This window comes from Etheostoma cragini, chromosome 23, assembly GCF_013103735.1.
Source record: "Etheostoma cragini isolate CJK2018 chromosome 23, CSU_Ecrag_1.0, whole genome shotgun sequence".
In the NCBI taxonomy this organism is placed as follows: Eukaryota; Metazoa; Chordata; class Actinopteri; order Perciformes; family Percidae; genus Etheostoma; species Etheostoma cragini.
The window spans coordinates 9,859,807-9,881,686 of NC_048429.1; the positions used below are offsets into that span (position 1 = coordinate 9,859,807).

Genomic DNA, 21,880 nt, shown 5'->3' on the forward strand with positions numbered 1-21,880 from the left:
AGAGAAGAAGAGAAAGTGGTTAGAGGGGAAAAGATGAAATTAAAAAAGTGTACATTTCTATGTGAGACACTTTGAATTTAGGTCATGAATCAGGGTAGTGACCTCCATCGAGGAACACCAAACAGCTCAGCTACATTGTGTTCTAGTAATGTGTACCATCATACAAAGATCTGTAATGGAAACAATCAAGCAATGGCATACATTGTTCATGTACAAAGTAGAAGAAAGTGGGTAGAGTGAAAGACGTAAAAGGCAAAAAAATAGATGAAAACAAAAGAACTTGTGCGAGACAATGTTGACCATCATACAGGTAACAGGGCACTCAACATGACAATGACAAATAACGCCTCTAAGTCCATTCTCACCCTGGTAGCAAAGTTATAGAAGAAGGAACATGTTCCTTCTTCATATCTTCTGAACCACTGATAATGGCATTCCCTTATACGAGAGAAAGGCAAAGTGTTCAGAGAAGACAAAATATACTTTATCCTCTTTCTGACTCATGTCACATGGCTGTGTGTTAAAGGAACACGACCACTTATTGGGACTTCAGCTTATTCACCGTATCCCCCAGAGTAAGACAAGTGGATACATACCCTTCTCATCTCTGTGTGCTGTAACTCTGTCTGACGCCCCCAGCATTAGCTTAGCCTAGCAAAGATCCCGCAGGTAACTGGTTCCAACTAGCTACTGCTCCCAATAAGTGACAAAATAACGCCAACATGTTCATATTTACATGTTGTGGTTTGTATAGTCACAGGGTGTACAAATAACAAGGTCACATAAGACACAGCCATCTTCTAACCATTGAAAGAGGTAAAAGAGAGAAAAAGAAAACTCGGCATGTTCATTGGGACCATTGTATATATTTTCTATACTTTTATTGAAATATACAATGTATATTTAGATGCTGTCTGGTGTGCCTTTTGTGAGTTGTTTATTTTTCTAAAGCTATGTGGCTCATCTAATTACCGCAGCCTAATTAATTACTTCAGATTCCTAAATTGCTTTAAAACAAATGCATATTTGCATTTGGCATTCATGTTTTTGCCCATTCCAATGGCATGTACTGCACACACACACTCCCACTCTCTGAGAAATACACACATGCACAAAGACATACACATACACAAAGGCGCAAATAACCTCCTTGTTGTAATTTATTGAGAGGGTTTTATGTAACAACTCATTAGCAGAATGAGCTAATGAAAAAAAACAACGGAGTGAAAAGAAATACCTCCTTGACACATTAAGATGGAAATCTGTAATCGATTACAACATTCAATTTCTTTTGTTTTCATCAAAAACTTCAAGGAGTGAAACTTCCAAGGCTATCCAAACATCCTAAACTTGTATCTTTCTTTACGGATTCGTTCTGTCGTTGTTGATTTTTTTTATCTCTTATTTCCGCCTGGTTTTCTCCCTCTTTCTCCTCTCCTCTCACTGCCTCTGTGTGTGATTTTCTTATATTCACTCTTTTAGTCCTTCTCTGTTCTGCCTTGTTTCCCTCCCAACTGTTTTTGCCTGTTCTTTCTTACGAGTAGCAGTCACCTTCAGGCATCACAAACTGAAATCAAAACATGTTTGGACTGAGTTGAATTGACAAGACCAGAGGCTCCTCAATCAATATGAGAATCCATAAGGAAGTAATAGGGTCCTGAGAATGAAATCCAATCCACAGTTATAGACAGCTGTTGGGTGTTTTGTATGCATGTCTGCATTTGTGTGTTTGTTGTTGGTGGTGTGCACGTGTGTGTCACCGGGACGTTAGTCAGCAATTATCTTCATGCCATGTGGTCCAACAAAGCAACTGATCACTATGTTTGACCAAACATCTCCTCTCAATCTCTGGATAACCAAGCCGCACAGTGGCTATACATAATGTGTGTGTATGTGTAGAGAGAAAAGGCAGGAAGACAGACAATTAATGTTGACAGAAAAAAAAAAGGTATGACGAGCAAGCGATAGAGCTAGCAGAAGAAAAAACAACTCTCTCTCTTTTTCAATGGTGAGCTTTTATTCAGCCTCACACACTTGCATTACCATCTGTCTGTTAGATGTAACACCCTGAACCCTGTTATTTAATCCTGCAGGGGGTTAAAACAGCACTTTTTCTGCTGAGCACTTGGCTTGTCAGTCCTGTTTGCACAGTCTCCCACATGCTGGTTGCCCAGTAAAACCACATTTGTCTGAGCCAAAGTTGGGGTTGTAGTGCAGGGTAGTGATACAGATGGCCACGGTTTGAGCAATATAATGCATATGTGAATATGTTTCCAAGCTCTAGACATGAGAATACAACTTGTTACTCATCAGTGTTGGCCAACATGTTGTTTTGTGTCTCACTGCACTTGATTTGACATTTGATGATATAACCAGCTGCACAAATTACAGTAACCTCTGCTTATGCCAAGGCACGCACCTTTTGGCCAACAACCTGCTCAACATTCATATTGACAAACATTCACACCTCAGTAGTTGCTGAGAGGAAAGAGATGTTCTCAAAAGCCTCCGAAATCCTGGCCAGTTGCCTAGTTTTCAAACCTCACAGGCAAATTCATATTTAATTGCCTTTCTTTCCTACCAGGCACCCACACACTGTATAGTGTAAAATAAATAAAAATGCACTAGGACTGTAATCTCCCAGTTAACTAGTCGATTTATTGGTCGATATGTTCTGGCTCGACCAAAATTTTGATTGGTCGATTTTTTGCCGTGTTATTTTATAAGGTGGAAGCATAGACCGTTTTTGGTCTATGGGTGGAAAGCACTAATTGCTAATGGGGGTGTTTTCAGAGAATCCCTGCTTCACAGGTAACAGTCTGTCTTCAGAACCCCCCCCCCCCCTTGTTTTCTCTTTTGTTGGATTAGCCCGACCCACTGGGGACAGATTAAAGAAAGACCTAGAAATCCTTGTTTAGGTGGTTTGCTGAATATTTATTTAATTGTGAGTGTTTAATTTACGGTCAGTCCTCCTCTACCATGTCGAATACATCGGCAGTGTGGCAGCATTTTACACAAATAGATAACGGAAAAAAGTCTTTATCAGGCTATATGCAACATATCAGAATTGGCATATTTCATAGTCTAATAATGGTTTTATAACTCTAGACGCCCGCAACGACGGTAGCGTTCCCCAGACTACCAGACCCCCGCTTCAGAGTTAATACAGCAAAGCGAGGCACTGAGCTTGACCACAGATATGTTTTAATATACATTAAAGTAGACGTGCCTTTTGTGTTTAAGAGTAAAAGATTTAAATTAATAGTTTATTTGTGTCTGAGCAGCGGAGCCGAGCTCCATGTTCCGTACTCCGACATGCACAGATGACATGACTGCATCTCAGCGTTGCCAAAGCCGACAGACGAGTGGCATTTCAGTGCAAAATGATTAGGTCAAAAACGATTTAATATACTGCAAATAGCCTGCAAGGACAAGTACTGCGGGACAGTAAAGTTAATTAATCTTGCAATTTTTTTCCGCCCCTTCGCAACACCCCCCAGTCGATTTTTTGTCAAAAATTTCACGACTTCAGTCAACCAAGATTTTCTTTGGTTGATTACAGCCCTAAAATGCACATGGATCTCTCCTCTTTTTTTAAATGTAGGGTTTTTGCTGTTCTCTCTAAAAACATTTTAAACCACAACCTTTTTTATGGTGTCTAATATCTGTCAAATAATACCACTGAGGTCTAACATTTTTTAGAGGTTTAAAAGTCTTGTCATGCCCTGAGGTTACTCTGGTAGCAGCCCCAGTAATGTGATTGATGTTACTAAGCCCAGTCAAAAGCCTCCGTGCAGCAGGGTGAGATGAATACTCTACTGGACCAGTGGAGTGCAGCAAGGTGAAGACAGTGCATCTAACTGACTGGCTAACTGTCTTGATGGATCCAATTGGAAGTAAATATACTTGTCCTGTCACTAATCTTAGAGCCACCGTCACCCTCTATAATTAATGTAGAATTAACATTAAACGAAGAGTTGATGGAAGTTGACACTCGGACGTGTTCCAGCAATTTACTCTAAACAGAACACTGATTAAAATACAACAGATTAACCATTTAAACTGTACGCAAAACAACAAAATTGCGCTCGGAGTGGTTTAAAGTATTTCATCATCTGACATCTTTTATGCGCTGCAAGCAAGATGCTGAAGGGATATATTTTTAGGGAATGAAGCCTCTTTCTACTTAAAATGTTATGTTTCAATGTCTACAGCATGTTATGTTGCTGTTGCAGTTTATCGCTAATGTTTAGGGAATTGAGCTACTATGATTTAAAGTGACTTTGCAGCTCAAACAGCCTCATTCACACAAATCAAAAGAGTATGACCTTTAATGCAAAACCTCAACTGGGCTCCAGGGCCCTGTGACATCAGCGTTGGGTGTGGTTACAGGTGCAGCAAAGCATACAGGTGAATCTGGATATAAACTTTCAACCACACAGGGCAGGGGAACTCTGCTTTTCAGCCTGCTGTTAAAGATACTCGTAAACCGTTAATGGTCGACCGGATGGTAATTATAAAAAGAAAAGAAACTAAGAACTCTATTCGACAGTGTGACTTGTTTCTTGAAGTAGATGACAATAAGGAATATTAATTTTGACTGTTTGTTTCACGCTGAAATGAAAATGAAAATATTTGTGTTTGAATGTGCTCACACAATCAAAAACAAAATCTGTAACTATTTAATAAACACATTTTGCCAACTTTGCCAGTTTTCTTCTGGGACTCTTCAACTTCTAATATGAACCTTCACACAGGAAAGGCAACTGATTTCACTATGCTTATGGCCATATGGCGCCCACACACTCACATCGGCTTATTATGTGTATCATCAATTGCATTGCTCCCGGTGCAACAGAGCACAGTGCAGAGTGTATTTAAGGGCTGCAATCTTTGAAACTACTCGATAATATTGCATACTGCTATCACACTGAATCACAGGGATATATCAGCAGTTTAGAATATGGATTCAAGCACCAGGTAATTGATCATTTGTGCCACATAAAGTAGAAAGCAATATAGTGTATAATAATGTGTGATGACAGACCTTTTTGAGACATCTCTATACTAGTCTCACTAATCAACAAAAGGCCCTTGGAATGGCTTCCTCATGCCATACCATAATTACAAACCTAATAATGCAAGTAGTTGAATAGTTAATAAAAAAAAAGGTAAACAAGACATTAATTAGTAAGTGCTTTCACAACCACATATATTTACATATTTCACAGTGGAGGTCCATAAATGATACTGTAAACTAAATTCCAACATTCCCACAGCATTCCGGGATGTGAGAGAACTGAGAACTGCTTTCCAAACACTGAGAACTGCTTTTCAAATAGCCTACTAATAAAGATATCAATAGAAGAGTTTATCTTGACCTTTTTAAAGCTGACCCATAAATCCCAGGTTACTGATTGGATTTATTTGTAACCAAATTTGTGACCTCATTACATAGAGCTAAAGGGTATTGCTCGTTGTTCTCAACGAGCCAGCTTCTTTCCCCGATGAATTGGTATGTGTGCATGTGGGTTTGCATTCATCATTTGTGCACACTTCCATTCAGAGAAAAAGTACAACCAAAGTGTTATACTTTCAGCCATAGATCAATGTGTCACGAGATAATGAGAATTTCTCTGCTGTGAAACTCAATGTGAAGAGACATGATGCATCATTAATTAGCATCTCGCAAGAAAATGCAATCCTGCCTTGAGACAGTTAAACGACTGGTGCTGTTATGAGTGGTGCTAACTGGGAAAGCACGACTGTCTGGGTTTCCTGGGATTGCGTCAGGTGTTGTAACCAGAGCAAGGGAAGTGTGTGTGCGTGAAGAGCGCAATGCTATGGAGCTTTTATTGGATCTGTCTGCTCAATGTCTGCAGCCAGGAACAGCTTGCCACATCAATGAAGTGGACACAAATCTTTTCATTTATCTGCAGATGATGTGTGTGAACAGGTGGGAAATCAAAAGACATCATCAACTGAGTCTTTAGTACGCATGTATAATATATCCAGGATGGTCCAGACTTGCTTTAGTGTGTGCGTGTGTGAAAACAAGACTAAAGTGAAAGAAATAACCAGGGATTAAGGTTGAGATGGATACAGAGACACAGAAAGGTACAGAGATGGATGGACAAAATGTCTGTGTGTTAATATGCACCCTGTCTGACATTACACTCTCTTCCATTTTCCAGCCAGCAGCTGCTAAATTAAATTCAGCCTTTCTGCTCAGTGTTAACGCCATTGGAGACCACAGGCAGCTCGGTTTTCTTGGCTGCTTGGTAAGTAAGGATTTGCATTGAAAACTCTGGGAAAAAAGAACTTGAAAAACTCTGAGAGGCAGAAGTACAGAAAAAAAAAGTAACTTTCACGTCTCATAAAAGATCTGCTAACCAAAAGCTCCATGAGGACGCAATCATCTCCATATCTGCCTCCAAGTCATTTTCGTATTTTGTGGTTGATTATTTATTCTTGTTGCATCGACATGCAGGCCGGGTGCTGTGATCGGTTTCTAGATCAGTATAAAGGCGTTCCTCATCTTAGTGCTGTTTAGTAAAAGCCACAGGCATGTCAGTAACTTTGTTTGAAAAAATGATTTCATGGGGAAAGTTTTGTTTGAAATTGAGATAATCTGCTGTTTAAAGATCATGAAACGTGCTATTACAAATGTAACCTTTAAAGTCTCTATATGACAGAAGATAAGGGTTTTACAGTTGGGACCTAGTACTTTAGAGACATCTTTGAAGGTGAAATCATGGTGGTTATTTTCATCATTCTCATTATTCAAAATTGATACTGCATTTTCAAAGAGACCTCTTCAAATATCTCCTAAACGACATGAGATACAACTTGAATCATCTAACTGGGCACTTCACAATGCAGCAACATCAAATGCAGAGGTGGTGTTTCCAAGTCTCACTGGTAAGAGTTTATCTCCAGGATTACTGGAGATAACAGCAATCCAAATATAACCTTAAGAGTAGAAGTGAAGAGCTCAACTAACTTTGTGTAAAGTCTTGAAGATAATCACAAAAAGGCCAACAGATATTTTTTGACCTCCAAAAGGAAACATAAAACCCGGAGCTGACAGGGTATAACAGTAATGCTGCACACACAGCAAGTCCTGTTTGGATTTCGATTGAGAAATGATTGAAATCACTGTTTCATCATTAAAGGTTCAGTCTTCAAGAGATGTATAGTAACAAAGTAGAACTACTTCACTACTTTACTGAAGTACTAAAAGGCTGCACTCTACTGGATTATTTTTTTTTTCTCCTACTTCCACTTTTACTTCAGGACTTATTTTCAATGAGTTCAATACTAGTACTCAGATTTAAAAAAATGTATGTGCGGCCTCTATCTCGTTACAGCCAATCACCGTGAATTTGGTGCGACTCGCAATTTTGACCAATCACTGCAACTTTTCTGCAAATTTGACCAATAACCAGTACAAAAGTACAAAACATGTTGAATACTTTAGTACTTTCATTTAAGTGTGGTGCTCAAAGAGCACTTCAACTTCTTTTTGATAGAGCACTTGTACTTTTACTCAAGTCTGGGTCTCTAGTACTTCATACATGTCTGCAGCCTTCAATCCCCCCACCATCACAATGTGAGGTTAAACAAACACTTGTTGAGCCCCAACACTTAAAGCCAGGCTCAACATCTCCTGGTTCATTGGCCAGGAGTCTCAACGATTTGATTGATGCCAGTAGAACAACTAAAATATGTGCTCCAATGCCTTCCTAGCAAAGCCAGTGCCGGTCTGTATCTAATACAAACACAAACCAATACATTAAGGCAGTGAGGCGGGGCTAATGCAGCAATGCTGACTCGCTAAGGGCCTTGATGGATGCCTTCATGGACCAGTGTGCCAGCCAGGTTTTACACCGCGAGTGATTGATGGCACCACGGATGACAGAAAGACTAATGATTCGGACAAGCTCCTTAATTAAACATCAATTAGGAACACATTCAACTCCCTCCTCCTCTGCTCCTGTCCTGTCGCTTAACAGTTTATTTTTTGTCTCAGTTTTCTCAGGCGTGCTCACATGCATATACATGCATGTTTATTTTCCATTTTAAGATGCAGTCGTGATAAATCTGGGAATAATGAACTATAGGAATTGAATTTATAAACCTTGGGATAATACATTTAGATGCTAATGAAAACATTAACATAAAGGTTGCTTAATTAGCTTTACATTCATTTATCAAACATGTCTGAAAGACATCAGGGAGATGACAGGATAGGGAAATGCTGCCCACAAACAACATGATTTATAGACATTTCAAAATCACTGTCATAACAATAAACACATGCACGTATTTTGCTTTATACATGTCAAAACATGAAGCAAGGAAAACGTGGCCCAACTGCCCACAAGAAACCCACACATGAACAACGCACAAACAGAGTTTCCTTGTTATAAACACACTTGTCTGGCTCTGAGCTAGCTAAGGGCTAATCTGCCAAGAGAGAAATTAATAATCAATAGGAGAGAATAGGAAATGAGCATCAGACAGGGATTCTGCTCTACATGATTTAACAAGATAGTACTGAAACACGGAACAAAGTTAGAAAAAGAACCAAGGGTTACGCCAATACACAGCTGCACAAATGCCAGTTGTGCGTGTGTGCGTGCGTGCGTGGGTGCATGCGTGCATGCTCCATTATTGGCGCCTAATGTTGTTTGTGTGCAATCCGAGATCAAATATCATTTAAATATCGTATAACAACATTTATATCACTCCTGGATTGACGGAACCCCTTCTTTGTTTCATCCTCTTAACAAAGTCTGTCTGGTTATCATTAAACAATTCATTAAACTAGTCTGTCTGCTTATCCAAACCGTTTAGGACTGACCCATCTTCCAGAACAAATAGGAACCTGGGTCCCTGGAATCTGACATAGGTGTGTATCATGTATCCCGGTCCAAAATTCCTGGGCATAATCACAGGACCATAGGACATAAAGTAATCGGCATCCATTTCCAACAAATTGGTGTTTCTTTCACACCAATTCTAAACAATCTGGAGGGAGTCCAATAGTAGCGATCATTAATCACAATGCGTGACATGGTTTTAATATTCCCACAGACTCTGTCCCATGGCCATGATTTCTATAAGTTAGGATAGCGCTTTCATCTGGGAACAGTGTCAATACTACAGTACAACAAAGATTCAGGTTAGATCAAAAGAACACAGATAAGTGTGGTATAAATCACTTTGTTAGGAGGTGGCAAACAGCTAGATAATAATCTCTTGCTAAAGAAAGTAGTTGGCGGCAAGTAAGCTTCAAATTTGCATCTTGTTGCAGTGATGTAGAAGTGAACTTCTGGGTTTCTCAGTACACTGTGACATCACTCATGCCAAGTGCAGTCAGAAGTTAAAAAAAGAAAACAAAAACAAAGACTTTCCAGACCAGAGAGTGCGGTGGAACACTTATTTTAAACCTATTCTATGAAACATTTATGATCATCGTGATCATTGCCACGTCAGACATAGTTATTACTACTAATAATTTAAACTTGCCATAGTGTAACTAACTCGCATACCAATCCGCTTGTTGGACCAACCTCAGCGCCTCTTGCTAACGGTAGACAGTTTCTGGGCGGAGTTTCTTGGTCCAGCATTACGTGCATGGAAAATTCTTTCAGCACGAGGATAATAAACCTGAATTTTCCTGCAATGGCTGAACGAGTTCTATACTCTCTAGTTGACTATGTAATATGTTTAGGTTACTTGCAGGCTGAACAGATCTCCCTTTGGGTCCGTTTCTGCCTTCTTTTCCCCTTGTCCTCCAACCTCCTGTCAGACTACAGCAACAATGTTCTTCTGCTTTAGGGGCAACTCGTTGCAGAACACCACTACTGTGATGCCAGAAATATATATGGTTAATATATATTAAATCCTTACTTATTATAACTGGTATATATTACGGCTGATAGTACACACAGCTCATATAAATTATTCATTAGTCATTATTCACATTATGCTGAATCACTGTCCTGGCACAACTCAGCTATGCTCACAATTTCTCTCTCTGCCTTCAACTTTTTTTAATTTCCTTTTGTCAGACCGTTCTTTTCTTAATCTTTCTCCTGCACTGCTTTCCCACAAACAAATAAACAAGAATTTCCGTTTGTGTCGCTGAGGGAATGTGTGTTTTATGTCAGCGGGCCTCCCGTCTTCCTACGTATGACAAGCATACATAGACGCCGTCCACACACACACACAAAAAGAGAGATGGAACAAAAAGAGACACGTGAAAGAAGAGCAAGAGCACAATAACGAGAGAGAAGGAAAAAAACATGATCAAACAAGACAGATAGATGGAAAAAAGAAATCTAAAAACAGCAGGAATGAGAGACAATAAATAGAAGAAAAGTTAATAGAATGAAGTATGAGAGAAATGAAGTGAGAGAAACAACCATTGAAACAAAAGAATAGAAGAGAGAAGAGTGTGGGGAGAAGGCTATGCCGCTGAGAAGATAGGAATTGTTCAAGAGAGGACGAACCGTAAAATCCCATTAGTAGAGCAACACTTGTTCGCTCTAACCTGCAACAACCTATTGCTGCACAAAGAAAGGTGTGTGTATTTGTGTTTGAGCGCATGCATATACAGAGTCACACCCAGCTCAGAGATGCATGCAGTGACAGAGACAGACATCTGTTGGTACGAAACACATTTATGCATTGAATCCTTATATTACTAGCATCGCACAGGGGACAAGAATGAAGGAAATAAAAACAACGATACATTTGACTCTGGGTCATAAGTCTGTTGTATTGCATTCTTTGGAAGTCATTAGGGAAAGAAGTCATCTTCCATTCAATCACCCTTTAGTACTACTTTGGCATTTAAGAAATTAAATTTAAAAAAAAATCAATATTTACAACCTAGGTCTTATTTTCAAAGTTTTGGACATCATTCTTATCGGTTAAAAACAAAAACAAAATACATTTAACTACCTTGTTCAGAGTCCTACAGGGCGAGGAGCACGAGCAGTTGCAATCAGACCAGTAATATACAAATCCTGTTTTTACCACATTGTCTGCTATTAACTACTCATCAAGTAGTGAAAAAGTTTGTCCAAATCACATATTACATTTATCAACTGTGTACACACACAGCCAGGTTAACTAATTGATAGGATTATTGCTCAAAACTACGAAATAAGATGCAGGTTGTAATAGACATTATTATTATTTTGCACTAACTGCTCTACAATTAAAATGCTTATGTATAAGTAGTGCCCTAATAATTTTAAACAGTTTGTCATTTCCAAATGTATTGATTGTTTTACCAAAGTAATTTAAATCAAAGATTTTTGTTGTTGTTGTTGAAATAATCACGTGCAATGTGAAAGGGGCCCTTCTTAGTGACACACCTTCAGTGGTAGATACAGGGGTAAGTTCATTTCATTTGATAGCTGGGAACCCAACAATTAATTTCAGTTGCAACTCAGCACTGTGTCAAGTTTTCTTCTGGTCTTAAATCAGAAATATAAACGAATGAATTAAAATAAATATTAAAAGTAATCATGATAATCAGAAGATTATGACGAAAGTCAGGGCGGGCACGGAAATTTGAAGGGACCATTGCTCTAATCCGGAAAAAAGGCTCCATGTGGGAGAATACAAATAAAGTCACGTGACTGAGGGCAGAGGGCATTGCTGAGGGCAAGATTGGATGATATGTAATTTGATTGAACTTTAGTAATGAATGGCGTATTATCGTAATATGCAGCCACCACAGCAAAAAAAGAAAAAAAAGAAAGTTCATACAGTTTATTTAGGCTGTTTCACCAGAGGGTCTGCAAAACCAATCAGGGCAAATTAGCAGTTGCCCGGGCAACAAAATCCCGTACGTGTGCACGTCCCTGACAAAAGTGTTTTGTGGCTATTCTCATGCTTACTCATGTCACATACGTTTCTGGGTTGATGCAATTTGTTACGCAGATTTGGTGCACAATTTAACCCTTTTTGACCACTCGAGAACTGATGAAAAAAATTGCCAATATGTGATTTGTTATAAAAACCTTTGACATTTGGAGATTTCTATATAAAAAATGCATTTTCACCAAACTGCTCCAAAAATCCCAATAATCTCAATCTCGCTTAAAACCGGAGCCCGCTACAGCCTCTGAAAGACAGTTGGTGCAATTGGATCGGTTAACAGTCTGTTTGAATGTACTCAAGAGACCCAAAAATCATTACCACCACTTTGAATTCATTATGTGCTGAATTAGCTCAGTTCATGCTGTTTTGAAGGCCAATGTGTTATAACCTACAGTTTGCTGACAGAAACATGTGCATGTTCACTTTAGTTGTGTGCTAGAGTAGTAGTAGGTGTTGGTATCCATTTGCAAGTGTGCTTTTGGGTATGTGTGTGTTAGTGACAGAGAGGTGTGTGACAGGACACCAGTGAACAGTGGGTCCCCTGAACTAAACCTGCTTAGATGCTAGATCTGCATGATACAGAGCATGGATGCAAGGCTGCATCTCATCAATCAGTCACACATGTGTGCAAAGAGTCCCATATGGGAGCAGTTAGATAACCATGCTCTCTACGTGAAGATGAAAAAGGATAATTTCACTGCAGCTAAATGACACTTCATCTCACCTCTTGGAAACTAATCCTGCAAAGAGTCATAAAACACTGTCTGCCTGTCGCCATCTCTGTCTCACAGTCTGCAATCTGTCTGTCAGTGCCTGTCTTTCTCTAATTGTCCATCAAGCTCTCCATCTGTGTTTGTCTCAGTGTTTCAGACTATTCGGCCTTTAGGCCTTTTCACAGGGGAGGGAACAGTTTATCCAGCCTGTGAGCCTAATAACTCTCCCTCCCCATCGACCTCCTTAGGATATGGTCTATTTGCAGCAAGTGAACATGTGTTTGTGCACGAGGGTAAATGTGTGCATGCTGGGCTAAGTCAGGATCTAATTAACTCCTGGAAGTGAAGTGTGCAGCACACAGAGACGGACCCATGTACACATCACTAGTGTTGAATGAAGAGTGCATCTTTAAAAGCATAGCTTTTCACAGAGTAAGAAAAGCATCCTTATGCATCAAATTATTGCTTAGTAGCCATTAGAACTTAGTTTCCCCATTAATAACACTCAGTAATGCGGTACTTTTTGCTGTATTAATATTTTATGTTAAACTAGGGAAATGTAAAGCTTAATGTCCATGTGTGTGTGGTGTGTGTAAGCATTTGATAATCTTCTCCGTTTGCCCATTAAGTAGGATGAAAGTTAGAGCATAACCTTCATAGGCAGCTGCAAAGGGAACTACAGTCTCATGGGTGTGTGTGGGGGGGGTCCAAAAACCAGTCAGTAAAAAAAGAAAAAAAGAAAGGAAGTTGCTGGATTTTGTCAGGCCACTCAAAGATGTTCTGTTTTATCACACAGCACAATGCCAAAGAAGTCGCACTTTTTGAGGGAGCTAGCAATTGGCATGCTGACTGCAGGATTGTCCACCAGAGCTGTTGCCCGTGAATTGAATGTTCATTTCTCTACTATAAGCAGTCTCCAATGGCGTTTTAGAGAATGTGGCAGTACATTTAACTGGCCTCACAACCGCAAAGCGCACGTAACCACACCAGCCCAGGACCTCAATATACAGCATCTTCACCTCCAAGATTGTTAGAGACAAGACACCTGGACAGCTGCTGCAAAAATCGGTTTGCATAACCAAAGAATTTCTGTACAAACTGTCAGAAACCATCTCAGGGAAGCTCATTTGCATGCTCGTCATCCACATTGGGTTCTTGACCTGACTGCAGTTTGTCGTCGCAACCGAGTTTAGTGGGAAAATGCTCACATTTGATGGCGTCTGGCACTTTGGAGAGTTGTTCTCTTCACTGGTGAACCCTGGTTTACACTGTACAGGGCAGATGGCAGACGTATGGCATCGTGTGGGTGAGCGATTTGCTGATGTCAACATTGTAGACCGAGTGGCCCATGGTGGCGGTGGTGTTATGGAGGCCCATTGTTGTGACATTCATCCACGACCATCAGCTCATGTGGCAGCATGATAATGCAGGGCCCCATGTTGCAAAGATCTGTACACAATTCCTGGAAGCTAAAAACATCCCAGTTCTTGCAGGGCCAGCATACTCACCGGACAAGTCACCCATTGAGTATTCTTACTGACACCTGTGCAATAAACATGCTGTCTAATCAGCATCTTGATATGCCACACCAGTGAGGTGGATGAGTTATCTCAGCAAAGGAGAAGTGCTCACTAACACAGATTGAGAAAGATTTGTGAACAGTATTTGAGAGTAATAGAAAAAGTCTTAGATCTTTGAGTTCAGTTCATGAAAAATGGGGGCAAAAACAAAAGTGATTGTGTATAATTTTGTTATGAGGATTTTTGTGTGACCTACAGTCAAACAAATATTTGCTTTTGTGACCTCATCTCAATTTTTCTTTACCTGAGCACACACTGGAGAACAGACTGACTATGACGCTGAATCAGTTTTGTGATATGCAGTCTGTTGTCTATGTAATGTATGTAGCGTCACACTGTTGTACTGTGTACCATTTCTGCACCAATTAACGTAAATTTGTTTCTCAGCAGCAGGTGCAACAGGTGACAGCATTCCTCCACTCAAGGGGGATAGAGTTTGATAGGAGCTACATTGAGGCGTGTCACACTCTCCCCCAAAGAAACAAGACGGATAAACCAGCCACAATCATTTGTTTTATCAACAGGAAATATAAAAACTGAACTGCTGAAATAGGGAAGACAGCCGAAGGGCACAGATGTGTACTTGAATGAACACTCGACCAAGAGAAACACTGACATTGCCAGAAAGGCCAGACTCCTCAGATAGAAAAGAGAAAATACAATCCACATGGACTGCAAACTGCAAAATATTCATCAACCTGAATGGAACACCAGAGCAAGCTAAGGTTCTAGTCATTAGGGACCTGGAGGACCTGGATGAATACCAACGAGACAAATGATAATAAGGTAATGGCTTCATCTGGCGTTTAAACCCAGTAGTAAGAAGAAAAAAAAAAAAAAACTATAAACATGTCACATTCTGATAATAATTCATCTAAATCCAGATTCAATCCATTTTCATACACGGAGTAGAAAATGCATGATATAGAACATAATACTGATCCAGAAAATTATTTGCTAAGCAATATCAATATCAATCAACAGCTGCAGTTATTATACAGAGATGAAATTTAATAAGACTTTGCAAAAACACATTATATCAATGATCCACTTTTATTCAGCAGAAGCTTATATGCCAACTTCCATAGTATCAAAATGTATTTAAAAATGTAAGAACCAATTCAACATCATAGCAATATCAGAGATTGGATCAAAACTGAGAAAGGTGTGGACTTTGAGATTGACGGCTACAAACTGAATTATAAAAACAGAGCAAATAGAAGTGGAGGAGGTGTGGCAATGTATGCATATATACACATACATAAATACACATAGTGTTCAAAACCAAGTTATTTTGCATTGCTTGGTTAGCTGTTCACTGCCTACATGTATATCTGCACCATGTGTTTCCCGACATTTAGTAGGATGAAAAGACCTCTGACTAAGTGTTATTGGACCCATTACACCAAGCATGCAAATCTAAATTTACCCATAACAAGCAATGCAAGTGTGAACTATACAGCTGCATAAAATATACATTACAAATAGCTCTTCCCATAACAATTTAAGTGTAAGCACCGATGTAAAAGTCTGCTTCGTTTACAGATTTAGCTTTTGTTTGGCACATTCACAGTAAAATATGACAAAATTATTGTGACCATGTGAACAATTTAATATATTACTAGGCACACATCAATAGGAATAAGGACAAGTGAGAATATGAGTGAGGAAAAGCAGATGGTAAGGATTATATATACACAGTATATATATATATATACACACACAGACATATATATGTATTATTATTATTGTTAAATATTTACAGTTGTGTACTTTAAATAATATGTAATGCACGTGCTGACTATATTCATATAGTGTTTTGCTAATACTGTATCTCATTGTTCATGCCAATTAAGCCCTTTAAGTTTGCATTTGACAGAACAAAAATAAGAGACAAAGAGATAAATAGAAAGACAGGGTGAGAGACAGTCAGACAGAGAGAAAGGGGACTTAAGATTGACAGACAACAAAATAAAGAAAGATCACATGAAAAAGGAAGATCAAATAATGATCTAAGTCCCTCAAGAATGACACAAGTCAAAACCCACACAGGAGATAAAAACAACCCCCAACATTGTAACAACCTTGTTTCCTGTTCACACTGCACTTTAATTCTTCTGTGTGTACCTGACGCTTACGCTGTAGCTCCTGTCACAGCCAGCGCTATTCACTGGTGGAATAGATCCATCGACGTGCTCAACTAAAAAATTGTGGACAGAATATTTTTGTCCTGAGTGCGCCGGTGTGTGTCTGTCACATCTGTCCCCCTGTGTTTGTGTCCCTCCCAGAGCAGGGACATTTAGGTTCCACAGTAGGAGGGTGTGATGATTTGAGAGATCAGCCAGAGTCACAGCACAATGCGGCCGCCATGCACGGAATCCATCGTGCGAAGCATGATGGGATTATAAGCATGGACTGTTAGGTGGGCGACATTTTGTGACTGTGACTTGTAACCAGTAACACCTGAGAACTAATTTGATTCTACATTTCATTTTACTGCCATTCTACTCCCAGTAGGTGCAGAGCTGGCTCTGAAATGTTTTTATTAGGAAAACGGATCAGAGAGAAGCCAAATTCCAACAACCATGAACCGAAAAATGTATTTGGATTTTCAGAGCCATCTTTGTTTGTGCCGGATGATCCTGCTGCGTTTTGCTGGATTGCATCCTTTAAAATTGTATTCGACTTTTACAACTGATTGACTTGACCGATATTTTTGGGGTTAGTGGATCTATTAAAAAAGTGTGAATGTCTGTGAGAAGGAGAGAAAGACAGAGCTTGAACAGGATTATAAGTACATACACCTGCATCTTATAAAAAAAGAAGAAAAAAAAAAACGAGGCCATGGGGATTTGAGGATCAGGTGTCACAGTGTTACATTAATGAACACAGAGCTTGTGCAGTCATTCATGATTGTATCTGCAGCCACTGGGCATGTAAGTGTTTATGAGCATGGAAGTGTGTATGTAGGCTTATCTATGATCAGGTGTCTGCTTCAGTCAGCCTCCCCTCAGGCATCGGTTTAACCTGACTGCACTTTCAACAGAACAGAGTTTTATCCCAGTATCTGTGCTGTCCTGTCTTATGCTGCTGCTTATGAGCATATCAACCATGCTTAAGTAAAATAAAAGGCATTTACTGCACTAAGAGGTAACTTTTTTTTGTGCTTTCTATTCTTTCTTTTTTTAAATAAAAATATTGACAAACAAAGGTTTACCTATTGTATTGTACATAATTCCTTTAAATTAATTTATTGGATGAGAAAACAGATGTCTGGCACCGATGGTATTAGCAGTAATGACCATTAAAAAACAAATCTAAATGTGTGTTTTTTTGACTTTCCAAAGAATAGATTTCCATAAAATAAAATACACATTAGCAGAAACGTCATGTCATTTTTCCTCACTCAAGAATCAAGTTAAAAAGAAGATCTTGCAGGTAGGACTAAAAGACAGAAGGTGATAGAGAATGTGAAGCGTCGCATAAGTCACGTTGAAACAAAGCCTTAGCACAAGAATAACTAAACTCTGATACACTTATTCCTGAGCAGAGGAAGCCAAACCATTGGTTGGAATTGTGAGACAGGATTCAAAACGTGTTTGATGTTTAGGAGTTCATTGACTTAGTTGTTAGTGGTCAGCAGTTGAGAGTTTGTCACAAGGAATCCAAATAAAATGCTGATTTAACAATTAAAAATCAAGATGAATCCTACTCCTAATGTGCAATACTAATAAATTCATTTGAAAACTAGCAAAAATTGTTTACTTAAGCCTGATTTCAATCATAGGCTTCTGTTTTTATTTGCTGTTGCTAATGACAAGTTTAAAGATGGCAGAGTGAGTTTTCAATAAATCCGGCTGAAGATTCTGCTCAGATCATGTTCGGGCAAAATGAATAGTCACATAAATGAATATCCAGAAAAAACTTTTTTCATTTTCTCCCTTTCCCAATCTTAATGTGTCTTATTGATTTGTGGTCTCTCATTTGTTGTTTTTCATCTATTATTCATGTACTTCTGTTTGTAATATGTGAATCGAAACACTATTTTGAACCCCTCTTCCTGTTCATTTTCTTATTTGTGCACTGACATTCTCTCACTTTCTATTTATCTCTCTGTGTCAGCCCAATCAAATGTAATAATCACACCCATTTCCTCCCATCAGCTGCGCCACCGCGGCGACCTTGAGCCAGCAGGCTGTTGATTGGTTTCTGTGTTGATGATGTGGAGGTCATGAACCCAAGCACTTGGAATTAATGGACTTTGTCACACAACTACGGGGCCCTTGACACACACCGTCCCACAAACACAGATGCCACGGGTAGTAATAGATGGTCAATGGGAGTCACAGCCCTCACAAACCTAATTATGTGAACTAATGTTGTGCGTCAGCCGGGGAATACGCACTGTGACACGCATGCACGTAATCATACAGACTCATTCACTGCTGTGTGAGGTCAGAACCTAAATCAGAAAGGTTTTGTGAGCATGGTGTAACATTGGCTATCAGGCATTATGAGTTCTGTTTTTACCAAATGGTAAAAAAAATGGTGGATAGCAAGTCACATGAAGTAAAAAGTCACATATCAAAAAGTGAAGTCTTACCTGTGCATTTCTTTAGGCTGCCAGGCCGTTTCCCATGCATTCCCAGTTTACAGTTGAAGTTTTCCTCCCAGAATTCAGCGAACCAAACATTTCTTCTGTTGTTAGAGAGCGAGCGGCTACGGAAATACCGGTCAAACGCTGTATAAAAAAAAAAAAAAAAAAAAAAAAGACAGACTGGGTTAAAGTTTAAACAACCTAGGGTGAAGAGGGGTTTCCTGTTTGAAACTATATTGAATACATCTATCTGTCCATCAAGAGGATGAAAGCAGCATTATTCTGTTTACACAAGTTGTTTTTAACACCTCCAAGATAATGGTGAAATGGGAGGAGGGCACTAGTGCTTCAGGAGTTAAGGGCTTCATTTCCGCTGAGCCTGACTGAACTAAAAAATGTGACGTTCATGGTGGTATAATACATTTTTACTCACAAAAGGCATATGTTATGAATAGCCTCTGGAACTGAAGTATGACTGATGACATTTCTGTGGAGCCATGCAGTTGTAGTATTACATACTGGAGCAGAGATCAGGGAGAACAAACATTTTAGACTGAGTCTACACAGTCTAAGTTGGCTACTTGTCTAATTTAATAGGTAGATAGCTGGGGGAGAAACAGGAAAAACTTTTTCTCCACTCACAGGAATGGAAATACCTGTCAGAGGCTGGCAGGCTGAGATAAAGAGATGGGTGCAACAAAAGAGAAACGAAGGAGACATAAACATTGCTTATACTTGTAGTTCAGACTACAGTTAATTGGGAAAAGAGCTTTTTTGCTTAGTTGTCTGTGTGATGGGCACAGCCGTGGCCACACAGCAATGACAAAAAATTGTAACCTTGTGCAATTTATATCATTTGGCTTATGTTTTCTTAAGATTGGTTCAAAAAAATTACCAGACACATTAAACATACATGCTTAAGTTTCACTAAAACATGTATTAGTTGCAAATAGTTTACAGGAAACATGGTTTTGTTTCACATACAGTACACATGCTTTATTTTTGTAGCGCGCACATTTAGTTACGTTTGTATTATGTGTTTCTTTCTCATAACCATTATTTCTTCTTAGCTCACCAGTTTGGAGATTCCACACAATTATCTTTTCAGGCAGTCTGCTGGGGAAACGGGTGGCGCCTGGAGAAGTAATTCTGTTTTGGTTAATGCTATGCAAGGTTTATATTTTCTGAAGTAAGTGTTGGTTTTGTTTTGATTGTTATTTGTAGTTTATGTGTTTTAATAACAAATAAAGCTGCCTTTAATTAGTACTGTTTAATTGGTAGATTACCCTTTTGTATCAAACCAGGTCTGTTCAGCCAGTATATACTGAATGTTCCCTTTGTTTCATGTCAGGTCAGATGTATGTTAAGTTTGTTCCCATAAGTAGTTTAGTTACATTCTCTTTAGTCAACCCTCTTCACATTTGCTGTTTAATAATTTGCTATTTTTGGGTAAATTAAAAAAAAAAACTTTTTTGGTAACGTATCTGTGACTTCATGTGCCTCCCTGCTTGGTCCCTTCCAGTCTGTGAGGAAAAGATGTCAAAACTGGATTTTAAGAAGACGTCTTCTATCGCCATATTGTTTTATAACCCTCATTAACATCATCGCTGGTGTGATGATGGGTACTTAAACACAGAGGGAGTTATCTATTGTTCCCATGTTCCTCGGGTACAGTATGCCCCAAGAAGAGCGCAAAGAAGCATTTACACTTCACTAATGAAAATGAATCCTTTCCAACACCACTGGGACTGTAATTCAGGGCAACACAGTGCATGTGAAACAAACCATGGAACATACGGTAGGTAAATCATTGGGGACTATCAGTCTGGCTTTGAAAAGCCTGTGCGGAATGCCAGACTCGCTGTAAAAGGTGACAAGAGCCGGCGACTTGATCAATCTCCTCTGTTGCCAGGGAAATTGGTCCTGTGTGCACCTGTGTAGCTTAATTGCTACTTAGACTGCTGGGAACAGTGGTTTCACTCCCTGTGTAGCTTAACAGGTAGCACATATGGGATCACCAGCTTCTCATAATCACAGCTGTGAAGCTCATAAAAAATAAAAGCATTTGTGGTACTGGTAGAAAAGGAAATTGTCTCCACAAGTGGGCAATTGTTTGGGGACACTGGACTCTATGGGGCACCAAAGTCCCTCTAGTTATTTGAATAAAGGAAAAGTGTGACATTTTGGGAATTATGCTTATTTGCTTCCTTGCTGAGAGTTTAATGAGAAGATTGATATCCATCTCTGTGTTACGCTCTACCCTAAATATAAAGCTGGAGCCAGAAGACAGTTTGCTTAGCTTAGCACAAAGATCGAGAGCTGGGGGAAACGGCTAGCCCGGCTCTTTATAAAAAGTAAAGATCTATATAAAGCTCTAAAGATTACGAAATTGCACATTTTATCTGTTTTTTACACAAAAAACAAAGTGTTAAAACAACAACACCTTAAGGGTTATGTGGCAGACTATTTCTTCGCCAGTTGCAATGATTTCCTGGAATCGGCATTGGTTGCCTGGCAACCTTTCAGTGACAACAAGATTTCAGTAAGACTATTTTTGTGAGGAGAGCCCGGCTAGCGGTTTCCCCCAGTTTCAAGGCTTGCTTTGGGCTAGGCTAAGCTAACCCCTGGCTCTGGCATCAGATTTAGCAGAAAATATGACAGCGGTAGAGATGTTTTCATTCCAAAAATGTCAGACTAGTTTCATTTATTATCAGACTGCATTTTAAAATTTGAATAACTACTTATAGAGCCAGGATACACTTCTGGTCGCTCTCTGAGGTCTTCAGGTCAAGACCTTTTAACTGTTCCCAGAACATATTTTAAAACCAGAGGTGATGGCGCCTTTTATGTGGTGGCTCCAAGGCTCTGGAACTCTCTCCCTTTAGCCTTGAGAGCCTTGGACTCTGGGGAAACTTTAAAAAAACAACTGAAGACAAATATTTTTAGACAAGCTTTTAACCAGCAATATGGCTTAGTATTTTATGTGTTGTTTTTATTTGTTTTACTGTAAAGCACTTTGTGACCTCTCTTGTCTGTGAAAGGTGCTGTATAAATAAAATAAAGTTGAATTACTTACTGACATACCT

The 21,880-nt window shown here is 39.3% G+C and overlaps 1 protein-coding gene across 5 annotated transcripts in view; it reads right to left on the bottom strand.

Moving 5' to 3' along the window:
* grm8a (glutamate receptor, metabotropic 8a) overlaps positions 1–21,880 on the bottom strand; it is a 225,965-nt gene that overhangs the window by 45,331 nt on the left and 158,754 nt on the right. For all 5 annotated transcript variants that reach the window (XM_034862922.1, XM_034862923.1, XM_034862921.1 and 2 more), the window contains one exon: positions 18,801–18,938. In XM_034862922.1, the coding sequence (XP_034718813.1) occupies positions 18,801–18,938 (138 nt within the window). The remainder of the gene's footprint in view (positions 1–18,800; positions 18,939–21,880) is intronic.